The 12884-nt window shown below is 33.7% G+C and overlaps 1 protein-coding gene across 5 annotated transcripts in view; it reads left to right on the top strand.

The window, feature by feature from the left end:
- LOC132701219 (chaoptin-like) overlaps positions 1–12884 on the top strand; it is a 701991-nt gene that overhangs the window by 479809 nt on the left and 209298 nt on the right. For all 5 annotated transcript variants that reach the window (XM_060668992.1, XM_060668990.1, XM_060668991.1 and 2 more), the window contains 2 exons: positions 1833–2146; positions 3880–4082. In XM_060668992.1, coding sequence (XP_060524975.1) covers positions 1833–2146; positions 3880–4082 — 517 coding nt within the window. The remainder of the gene's footprint in view (positions 1–1832; positions 2147–3879; positions 4083–12884) is intronic.

Raw genomic sequence — 12884 nt, 5'->3', positions numbered from 1 at the left:
GGCGCGTATGCATCGAATGCTGTAAACTCTTAGTGTCTCAAGAAGAACTTTTTACACAGAAAGCTGATAGTTTCGTACTTAATTCCTTCAGTTCTTTGAACAACTAAAAACCATTGCTAAAGTTCTCATTCCTGAAACTCTCGACACAATTTCAAATTTATTCAAATTCAAGGATCTGGAAATCAAATCGTGTCATCTCAATTGAAAAATGCTTTCCTGGAACGGATTTTTCCTTGTAACGATCAAATTTTTTACCAAATATCCTTAAAAGCTATTATCACCAGTCATCGCTAATATATATATGGAAGCTTCTGAGAAGAAGCTCTTTCACGCTTTCCATCTTCAAACAAAACTATGGCCTTACCGTCACGAATTCTTCCGAGTTATTGTTAACCGTTTAAACTCTATACATCCTAGCTTATGTTTTACTGGACCGGAAGTACTGGACAACGATAAATATATTTCAATATAAAAGGAGGGAAGTTATCTAGCGAAATTAACAATCCTCAAAATATCAAGTATGAAGTAACTGTGAATGAAACTAAGCAGACAATTGATAAGCTAGAAAAGAATAAATCAGCAGGGGAGAATTTTGAATTTTTTTAGTGTTTCTAAAGGAAATAGTAAATAAAGGTACGGTTGGAAATTGTCGAGGAGCAACATTAATTCTGTTCTGCCTGAATTCTTGTTTATATCCCAGAGAAGTCTATTTCTAGGAAATAAATACGCTTGCTACATGCTAACATAAGCGCGAGACCTGTCTATTAGTAAACTATTGCACTTGGAAACAGGATGTGAGATGAGATGTGAGTATCAATGTGAAATCGAAATATTAGTTCTCTCCAAGATCCCTCCCTTCTGTTACTCTTTACAGAGTGCTACTATTGACAGAGTGCGTGAAGGGAATAGGAACCCGATTTCTAGTACTCATGGAATACAATTTTAAACCCTGCAAATTTTATTTGGGGATCTTTTGCTGATATTCCAAAAGTGGCGTCAGTTACACCTTTGTATGAGAGCGCACCGTCAGAAACCATAAACAACTATACACCTCTTATTATTTGAAAATATTCTTAACGATAGACTAGTTAAGTTTTATACAAAAATGTCTGCGCTCTCAGACCACCAGGTTACTTTCGCTAGAAAAGATCAACGGAGAATGCACTGTTCAGACTATCCTCACATCTTTACGAATCTTTACATAAAACCAAAAATGAATATCGAAACCCTTCGATACAGTCAACCTTCGAGTATTATTAGAAAAAATAAAACTTCCTGGTATTTTGGAAAAATAGTCAGCTACGCAGATGCCACGGTAATATTCCATACGGCTGCTTCTTGGTTAATCTTAAAGACAAAGATTGAAAGAAATTTGGAAACAATACAGTTAGTTTGTTTCAACAACATAACCTCTCACTGAATGTTTCGAAAACAAAATACTTTTTTTTACTTCATATGCATTAGGGCTACCAAAAATGGGTCCCCTGAATATAATTATAAATCTCAATAAAAATATTATAATACCCGAGACTGTATATTAAGTATCTAGTATCTACTCTAGATTTCCATTTAAAACGAGACCTGCGCGCCAATGAAGTTACAAGAAGAAATTTGCAGCCTAATATCAAAATTTAAACGTTTACAGAAGAATACTTTACTTTTCCTTGATTGAATCACAGCTTAGCTATGGACTGAGTGGCTGGGGAGAATAAGGGATTGTCCTATTAGTTCTTTAGAAGCAGTTTCAAAAATAGTCATAAAAAAAAGTATAAAAGGAATATTCCCATATATTTGCTAAAAATTAACTTTAGTTGCTCTCTTTGTCATTTCAGGTACACATAAGGTCAACCAATCTGACCATCGTTACCAGTAAGGATTTCGAATGTTTCCCTGCTCTTCTACATATCTATTTGGGTCAGAACCAAATCGCTCGTATTTCTCCAGGTGCCTTTGCCAATCTTCCACAGCTTCTGTCCTTGGACTTAGGAATTAACGAAATTGAACTGTTACCGCAGGAACGTCTTCAGGGTTTATATCATCTGCGCGTTCTGAACTTAACTCACAACAGGCTAAAAGAGTTGGACGATTTTCCGGCAGATTTGAAATCTCTACAAATTTTAGACATTTCGTTCAACCAAATAGTAAGGTAAGCTAGCAAACACATTTACATGGTGTCATGAACACCAACTCTAGTTAAACTATAACTACGTCCAAATTAGCCCTTCCTTTCTAAAGAAACATATGTCGAAAAACACCCCCTAATGGATCCACATACTCTGAAAGCAGTGAACCTGAAAATGCTTTGTTGTTAATATTTTCGAAATAGCTTTTGAGGGAAACATTTCAAATTTTAGTAATTTTGGCATGCTGAATCTGATGCTAAAATTATAAAAGTCAATTTTTTGGAAGGGACTTAAGAGGAAGTGGTAACAAAAGGAACTTATTTTTCGAGGGGTAGTCGTAAGAAAAACTGCAATAACAAGAAGGTACAATTGATTAATCTAGCTAGGATGGGACGTTTTCCAAGAAATTGGGTCTTAAAAATACACTGTTTTGTAAGTCCATATTATTTACTAATAAAAAAGCATGCCTTAAAATCGTATTGATAGCTTCGTTATTCGTTACTTTTCATTCGATGACTCACAAGCAGCGTGTTTTAGTGAAAAACAAAATAACATTTAACAGTTAGTTTCATTTACAACTTATTCAATGGTAAACAATACAAAATTGCTCATCTACATTAATTGGTCAAAATTTGCATTATTTTGAATATATAGTAGCAACCTTATTCTCATATTTAGATATGCACTAAGAATATCGAAGCGATTGTTCCTAATTGATTTCCAGCTATGGTAACTCTTCTGGACTATCCACATCCGTGGCATATACAGTATGCCCAAGATAAGGACGTCTATTGTCAACATCTATTGGAAACCATAAGAGATATTAAGGTGGTTAAATTAAGAACTTACTAAAAAAAAAAATATAAAGACAGTTCAAACACAGATAAAAACTTGTTAACTAGTAGTAGTAGTAAATAATTTTTGCAATACGCCATTATAAAAAATCAAGTGGAGCGAGGTGTGCCGAACGAGGGGCGATAAAACTGCTGAACGGTTACCTACCAATTTTTCTAGAAATCTGTCCGATAGGTACTGGCACATGATTAGGCTGTTGAAACTAACATTTTATAACTTTTGCAAGTGGTAAGTTGTCCAAAGCTTATTCAATATCGTGCTTCAGGAGGTTGCAGTAACGCTCAGAAAACATCTTCATATCTCTCATTGTTTCCAACATGGACACACTGTATAGAATTACACAAATTACCACACAAATAACAATCTAGTGGGTATGTCAGGCGATCGAGCTGTTCAATTTATTGAACCACCTCGACACTTGTTCTTACACCCTGTCCAAAGTGGGCTGAAAGAACAAACGAGTAGCCGTAAAAGGAAATATTAACGTATTCATTAGTATTCATTTATCTTCTTCAAAAAACTTATGAAAATTTGAGTCAACTTACAATTGTCTTGTGGATATTGGGGCATGTGCCAGGGTTTTTAGTGCTGTCCTCAATTCTGTTCCCTCATAATCATAATCTGGTATATTCAACAGCCGCTAAACTTATTAAAATCCCAATTAACACTATAAAATGGAATATTCTCCAATAAAAGAGGCTGGTTGTTTTAGAAAAACCACAGAAACCGTTGCTCAGGCTTCATGTCAACCAATTTTCTTAAAAGAATGTATGGGTCAGCTAGTGGAATATTTAATAAAAAAAAACTAAACGGGGGAAAACTAAAAATTAAAATGTTCTTACTTCCGGCTCATAGAAAAAAAATGTTTCGTTTGTAATTTAATAATAAATTTTCTTTTCAGAATAAGCAAGACAACTCTACAGAATTTGGAAAATCTTGCCGAATTGTACTTATATGGTAACTGGATCTCGTCGGTGTCTGGGGAAGCTTTTCGGCCATTAAAAAAATTGAGGACATTGGATTTAAGCAAAAACTATTTGGAATATATTCCACTGAATGCCTTTAGACCTTTGGAAACTCAGATTAGAAGTTTGAGGACTGAAGGTAAGTGTTTTCTGTTTAGGTCCATAAGAAACGTTATCTTATCCACCACATATTTTAAGCAAAGATTCGGAACTATGTAAAAAAGATTCCAATTACAATTGCGATTTTAATTTCCAATATGTACATTACACAATTTTCATGATTTTGGGTACATTTTTGCACAACAGTGGCGCGTAGAAATGCCTAAAATCTGACGAATCTTAAGAGAGAGCACCAATGTTGGCGGAACAACCTCAAGCTTGTCTGCCCCCGAATCTATCAAGGATGAATGCTGTAGAAGAGTAGCATTGCAAGAACCATGTATCATTATAATTAAAATTAGTTTGCACTTGACAACTTGATAACATACATCTGAAGTTCGATTTCTATAAAAAGGTATGTTACAGGCTGCTTTGAACACCGGTATTCAAGAAAATTATGTATGGGGTTAGCAAACTCTTTCCCTTGCTTGTTATTTCTTTTCAGTACATTTACTTGGATAAATTGATAATTTGAAGGCTTGGTAGGAAAGTATGGAACCTTCGATCAATAAATTCAGAAAAAGTAAGAAACTGATAACTAATTATCCTTACCCTGGAGATGGCGGCACTAGTTACTAAACGCTAGTGATCCTAGTTGTGCATCTCTTAATAAATGGCGAAGTTGAAAGTTAATCTAATGGTGTTTTTATTGCGACAAGAAAAAACGCAAAAAGTTACTATGCTGCGAATAGCAGCGATAAAATTAATTCGCCTGTTTTATTGATAAGGTCGCTAGATCGAACCGCTACAAATATACAGATAGAAAAAGAAGTCAAGTCGAAAATTGATCCTGCATCCTTAAATGCCAATGTAATTAAAATGAAAATAGTTAAGCTTAAGGATGCACTACGTAGAAAAATTGGTGATTATTTCGATATAGGAGAACCTAAAAAACTAAATCCAAGGTTTATGATCTACAATGTAGAGACTGTTTCGCTCGAAGATGGTGACTTTGTTGCCTAAATGATTAAAGCTAATCAATTGCTGTCTAATGATATTCGATTTGTAACCAAAATGTATTATAAAAATCATTTTAACATCGTAATGGAATGTTATCCTTCGGTCTTCCATCATGTCATGGCTAAGGGATATCTCTTCATCGGTTGGTCTAAATGTAGTGTTAATCATAATTTTGATGTCATAAGGTGTGTTAAATGTCTCAAGATTAGTTTCATCAAAAAGGATTGCCACAGTTCTGGTTTTGTCTGCCCTAAGTATTCAGGAAGCCACCAGAAGAATGAATGTCAAGCTCAAGACTTTTGCTGCAATAATTGTAAACAATTTAACAGTAAAAACAAAACGAATTTAAATACAGCCCACATCGCTAACAGTTAAACCTGCTCATATTACTTACATAATATTGAAATTTTATAATCTAGAATTCAATTCCAATAATAATTTAAAATTATATCATTTTAATAGTCGCCTCTTTGGTTCCTAAAATTAATGATTTTACTGAATTCGTAGACCTGCATAAATCCGACATAATCTGTCTAACAGAAACATGACTAAACGAAAATATTCCTGACTATGCTGTAAACATTCCAGATTTCAAGCTTGTACTGGACGTATTGGAGGAGGTGTTGGAATGTCGATTCATTAGAACAGCCAAATGTTTTCAATCCTCCGCTAGGTATTGAGCATCTTTGGGTTCATCTTAAAATTTATAAGCTACTGTTACTAATTGGTACCATTTTTAGAACAAATGCATGAAGTGTAAATACTTTTGTGGGTTATTTTGATAATATATTGTCATACGTGGTGCCCCAATATAGATTAACTTACCCCTAACTTAATTAAAACGGGCTTAGAAGCATATGATTTTTCTCTATTAATTTCAGAACCCACCCGTCTAACTCAGAATTCTCAAACCTTGTTGGACGTAATCAATACTAACCAACTTAGTATGGCTACTTCTTCTGGAGTTTTTTTCTGATCATCAATCTTCAATCGCCATTGCTTCGACAATATTGTCGGTATCTCTTGGCATCTCTTTATACACGAAAATTATATTGATCAGAAAATAGATATGTTCAATTTCTTCATAACTTCACTGTTTGATAAACATGCTCCTTTTGTCGTTTCTAACAACACCTATACTCCTTCGTTAACACATACTATTCGCAAAAATTGTCGAAATATAAAAAATCCAAATCTATGGCTGACTACATTGGTGATAAAGAAATAAGGAATGTTGTTACAAGTGCAGTACGTAAAGAAAAATCGGCATATTTGTATTTGTACAATTTCGATTCTAGGAATTCTAAACAGATATATAAAACTTTATATATTTTTAAAATTTGTAATCGACCGACTTTGGAACTTAAAAAATACCAGTGATATTAATCTTTATTTTACTTCTCTTTTTAGCAATATTAACAACAACAAATCACTCGCACTTGAACTCGCAACTATTGACTCAATAAAAGCCACTATTTCAAACTTTACAGATATTATTAATTGCTGTTTGGAAGTAGGCTATTTTGCTAGTATTTGGAAATTTGCTATGATCACACCATTGGCAAAAAATAACAATCTCAGTCAGTTCTCAAAACTTCGTCCATTCAATATTCTTCCAATCTTATCTTAAGTTCTGGAGAAAGTCATAAACAAATTTATGGTTATGTTATTTCTAATCATATTGTTACTAACAGTCAATCTGGATTGCGTAAAGGTTTTAGTACTATTAGTCTACTTTTATACATCAACGATCACATTATTAGTTCTTTAGGTAATGGTCTTGCGACTGCACTTATATATTTAGATTATTTTAAAGCCTTTGATCGGCTTGACCACAAACTTATGTGCGCCAAATTGAAAATTACTTAGCTTACAGATATCAGAGAGTTACCCTTGACAATGTAAGTTCTGAATTTCTCCCTATCTCATCAAGTGTACTGGAAGGTTTTGTCCTTGCTCTACTTCTCAAATAATTTGATTTTCAATGTTATTCTTTTTATTTTTACTTTTAATAACTTTCTATTGTTCCATATTACTATTAAATTTATCCATTATACTATATTTAATTTATCAATGTAATTATAACTTCCTATTTAGTTTCCAATTTAACCATTTAAGAGGTTAAGTGCAGTAGCTTTTGCTAGACTTCGCCTCTTCCCTACTGTATATGTGTATATCAATATACAACAAGCAGACTTTTTTTAAAGATACGCCAGGTAGCAAGTGGTCTTACCAGTCGTGTTACACTGATGGTGTTTCTACCGTTGACGTGACGTGGGGATCGATGCACTAAAAAAATCAGTGATAATTTTAAGGCGCTAGATAAAATGAAGGCTCAGAACGAAAAGCCGGAAGCGAATTTATTAATTAACAAGATTGACTCTTTGGAACAATTCTCTCGAGCAAATAATTAAGAAATACAGGGTGTCCCGCTAGCAAAAAATGAAAATCTTCTTTTTGTATTGCTGAATCTTGGTAAATTTGTCGATTTTGCGGTTGAAGACAATAAAATCCAAAATATGCTAAACCTATAACCGTTATATTTATATCATGCCTAGTTAGAGATCGGATATTTGACGCCATGTAAGCAAAAATTCGCTCTACTACACTTAGGAAGCACGAAAAGACAAACAATTTAAGTTCGCCTGGGTGCGCAATGAGCCTTTCAGAAAAATATAATTTCACAGTCCAAATAATGGTAGTTATTCCTATCCTTGATTTTATTAATGGGTTTGAATATTTTCTTTCAAAATACAAGGGGCCTTAGATCCAAGCTACACGAGTTTACACTTAGTGTTGTATCTTCCAATTTTGATGTAATATGTCTAAATGAAACCTGTCCGTATTTCGGACGAGGAACTTGATTTACGCACATTTAACGTGTTTCGAAGAGCTCTTGAAACAAGTGATTCTACCAATCTACACGGGAGTGGTGTATGGTTATTACATTCCGTGTTGAAAGTACAACTCGTACCCGAATGCAGAGTTAGGCCATATATAGATTTGTTTTAGACTTGACACAGTAAAGGTTTACGTTTGCTGTATTTACTTGCCTCCTAGTGGTAAGTCAAATAGCTAACTAATAATGCCGTTATCGTAGTGTGTCGTGATATTAATTGTCCCTCCGATTGTCCTGGTTACAAATGGAACCAAACTTAGTCCTTACTCTGCACAATATCACACAAGAAGATTCTGAGCTGGTTGATATGACCTGAGTAGTACATCTTTGGTAAAGGAGGATCTTCATCACCCCGCCATTAAATTTATTTTACATAAACAGATTCGGAAAATTGTCAAAAGTACTTATTACTTTTAGGAAGGCTAACTTCGGTAAAATAAATCATCGACTATCAAATATTTGTTGGAAAAAAATCTTTACTAGCGTTTCCGACGCCAGTATTAATTTGCAACAATAAAAGTAATTAAAGAAGAAAATGAATTTAATACGCATTGGCAGATTTATGGAAACGTTTCTGACCTCAATTCTTTCAAAAATTTGAGAAATCGATCTAAGCGTCTAATTCGGAGTGATTGCAGAAGCTATGAGGCCTATATTTTGAAAATTCCTTACAATCAGAAAAAGTCTTGGCAACTGGGTGGGAGATATGTGATGTTTCTGAAATAAGTAATTTGGTTGCGAAGTTCTTTGAAAGTACATTTGTTGCGTCGGGTACCTACATTAAACTCCATACTCAGTGCAACGGCGCCTTAAGAGCCCTTTCGAGAGGTCGAACTTTTGCTTTTATTATTTAATGAACATAGTAAATTGTCTTTGTATGCTGACGTTCTGAAAATTTTCAGAAAAATTACTACATCTTCCTACTGCATAAAGTTACGGAAGAGATTCAGGGCTTTGGATCATACTGCAAAAATAATGATCTCTATATAAACATCGAAAAATGCTGTGTTATAACTTTTACTAGAAATCGGGTTCCTATTTCTTTCAACTACTCTGTCGATAGTAGCACTCTGAAAACAATAACAAAAGTGAGGGATCTCAGATATCGGATTATTGCTTCTGTTATTTGGAGCCCTAGGAATAATGTATTCAAAAAGAGTATTAAAAGTTTACAGAAAAAATTTTTGAAACGCCTCTCTTACAAAGAAAATCTAAACAACATCCTAAGATTTAAATGACGTAAGAATGTATTATAAACTCGTAACATTGAAGAATCGAAGAGTACTCACTGATATTCTTTTCTTGCATAAAATTATAAATGGCCGTGTGGACTCCTGTCAGATATTGGTAGAATTCCATTTAATGTAGCACTTCGACAATTTAAAACCATCTTTTCCTTAAAGAAGACACTGACCGTTTAGACTATTTGGGAAATTATAATAATAATATTTTAGAAAATAGTACTCATCGTTTTAATTTTAGCAAATTTAAAAATATTAAGCTTTTGGGGTAGGTAAAACTAATATAACTCTTATTTCTATGCTGCCGTGTAATCGTGGAAAGAAGCAGAAATTATTCTCCTTTTAAAAATTGCTACCAACTGCATTGGAAAAACGAAAATAAAATATTACCCGGCAATTTTGACCCAGGTTTTAGTTTTGAGAGTGCGCATGCTGATTTAACGGATGACCTGTTCAAAAGAAGATTTTCATGTTTTTGCTGGTAGACTTTAATAGCGCGTTTGATATTATCATATTATCGTCTCTATGTTAATATTCAATGGGAAATACGGTGCTCGAAGTGTTGTCCCATCGGACTCAACAATTGATTATTAACGAAACGCATTCAAATAGCATCAACATTAAATCCAGAGTACCTCAAGGTAGTATTCGGCGACCCCTACTGTCCACTATTTATAGGTGTTAATTTCATCGGTTGCTGATGACAGTAACCATCAACGAATTAGCTAATGTATTACGAGATGGCGAAAAGTGCATTTTCAAAAATAGAACACCCTGCATATTATCACATTCTAATTAAATTTCCCTTCTAATGATGTATTATATTACTATACATAAATCGTTTGGTTTCTGAAATAAAAGCATGTTTCCTCGAAAAAAGTTTTAAATACTATTTACACATTACAAAATATTAGGTACCTTAAATAAAAATAGCACCCAGAAAAATGAATCCAATTTTTACATTAGGTGTTCGAAGTATTCACCACCTCATTCTAAACACTTTAAAATCCGTTAAAATGGACTGATGGTAGTAGCCTTCTTTACCTCCGATGGATCTATTTGTTTAAAGCGTCGTACAATCCGATGAAGTAACTGTTCCTTGCTCTGCACCCATGTCAAATAGACGCTTGATTTTAACGCACTCCACAGGAAAAAATCGAATGGCGTGAAAGCCAGCGATCTTGCTGGCCAATCCCACAGTCCCAACCTTGAGGCTATGATTCTCGAGAAAATCATTTACCAGCGTTCTAAATATTTGAGGGTATTTTGCAGCATTAATTGGTTCATCGTAAATTGAAAAACCTACCTTATTGTGTTAACAACAAATAAAACACATTTAAAGTAAATTTCCTTTGAAATGCCATTTCTTGTGTAGCATGAGTATTGCCGACAGACCAAAAGTGTTCCTTCCTTCGGTTGAAAATATCCGCCTCTGAAAATTTTATTTTGTCGGTCTAAATAATTTTTGACAGAAAAAGAGGGCCATCCTGAATTCGGGTCAACAATACTTCACAAGAAGACACTCTCTTATCATAACCAACATTCAGTGTCTGTACTTTATTATTCTAATTTATTTATTAAGAATTGACCTTTCGTAGGAGCTCAATTAGAAACATTACTATCTATATAGACGTTACATATTCAGAAGGTTCTCAGAAGAATTACTGTCGTCTTAATTTGAGAATCAGGCCCAAGGAGTTTAAAAAAAATCAAATAATTAAAATCTTCATTTTCAACAACATATACCCTACAAAGCTCGGAGATGGACAGAAAAATCGCCACAGTTTTCCCATAGAGAATAGGTATGACTAAAGTGTAAAGTTATTCTACTTAAAATTCATTGTAAACATCATAGGTACAGGGTAGTCCATTCACGATGCTCCTACATCAATCTCATTAAGTACGACACTGAGTTAAATACAAAAAGTGTTTGACACTAAGTATATGTTTTATTTATAGTATTTTGATGTATACTGGGTGTTCCGTTGTGCCAGGATAATAACCAACTTTATTTTTTAAATGGAATCCTATGATTTTGAGTATTTTTTGTCATTATGTGGCCTACGAAATTTTGAGTAGTTTTGAGGAAAATGAAATTTTCCATTTTTTGCAGAAAAACTGGTGCCCTTGGAAAAATGTGTTTTTTTACACTTGAAAACTAAAATTGTTATTTTTATTTATTTATTTATTATTTTATTATGGACCCATGGAAGTAGGTAAAATTTAATACTTTGACTTAGCTATGGATAAAACATATCAAAAAACTATATTTTATTTTAAATCTATGCCTATATACTATTCTAATTTTTTTCAAACATTAAATACTATCACTTAAAATTATTACTCATTACAAAATGTTGTCTAACTAATGTTTTCAATTTCCGCAATAGCATTTCTCACCGCATTTAATTTTTTTAGCCCCAGTATTTTATGACTTTGTTCTGATTGGTGAGAGGTTGAGAGATATTTACATTTGTTGGAAAACTATATATTTCCATTGCCGGACGATATTAAGGAAGGGATAGTTTTTCAACAAGATAGTGCGCCATATCATAGCGTAGTGCCTGTTACAAGTTATTTAAATCGATGTTTTCCATTTTGGATTGGTCAGCGAGGACCCCTGACTTGACACCCCTGGACTTTTTTTTATGGGGCTGCCTAAAGAACGAAGGGTATCAAAATAGAAGTAATAGTTTTTTTTCAAAGAAACTTCCACAGGCTACTGAAATACTGTTTACAAAACTTCTTTATTCCTCCTGCGTCGGTTTTTGCTGAGTCAAACTTGCTGACGTTTCGCCAATTGGCTTCTCTAAGGGAGTCTATAGAAATCTATAAACAACCTAACAATCTTAACCGCGACTCAAGTCTCTACCTGTCACCAATATGGGAATCAGCCATCCGAGACGCTGTTTATGCATCTAATTGAGCTCCGCCCCCTTCAAACAATATATAAGCAGGTACAGAGTAAAATGCGAGCCAGTTTCAGTCAAGCTCTGAAGAAGCCAACTGGATGATTGGCGAAACGTCAGCAAGTTCGAATCAGCAAAAACCGACGCAGGAGGAATCGAGAAGTTTTGTAAAAAATAGACGTCATAGTATTCAAGATTTTAAAATGAGACCTCCCCAAGAAGTAGAAAGACTTAATGCAACAAACGCAGTTAGAAATGCTATTGAGAAAATTGAAATCATGTATTATACTATTTGTATTTGAGGTTAGGTAGAAAATGTTTTGTAATTAGTAATAAGTTCTATTTACTTACAGTACTTGTTGATTTTATATTGGATTTTCGTAATCAATGTTTAAAAAAAAACTTAGAATCAGATATTCTATCAGTTTAGTTAGATTGAAAATTAAAAGCACGAGTTGGTGCAGAAAATTGACCAAAACCTCTAAACTTCTAATATTTTCAATAAAAGCCATACATACGAAATGATACAGAATTAAATCCTAAACCCAATAAAAGTGCTAAATCTAGGGGATAACATCTTCAAAAAAAGGTTTTTTTAATTAGAAAAAACATTCTTTTGATGGCCATTTGCAACCACCTCGTATAATATATTTTAGCCATACATGGGTCAAAACATTAAATATTAACCACTTCCATGAATCCATAACTTCTGGAAAAGATCATTATTCTCAAAAACCCCCCAAAATTTCGAATGCTACGTAAGTACAGAAAAC

Source organism: Cylas formicarius, unplaced genomic scaffold, assembly GCF_029955315.1.
Source record: "Cylas formicarius isolate icCylForm1 unplaced genomic scaffold, icCylForm1.1 PGA_scaffold_4__25_contigs__length_36172078, whole genome shotgun sequence".
NCBI lineage: Eukaryota > Metazoa > Arthropoda > Insecta > Coleoptera > Brentidae > Cylas > Cylas formicarius.
Note: the sequence above shows the minus strand (reverse complement) of the source record. Positions and strands in the feature narration are given on the sequence as shown.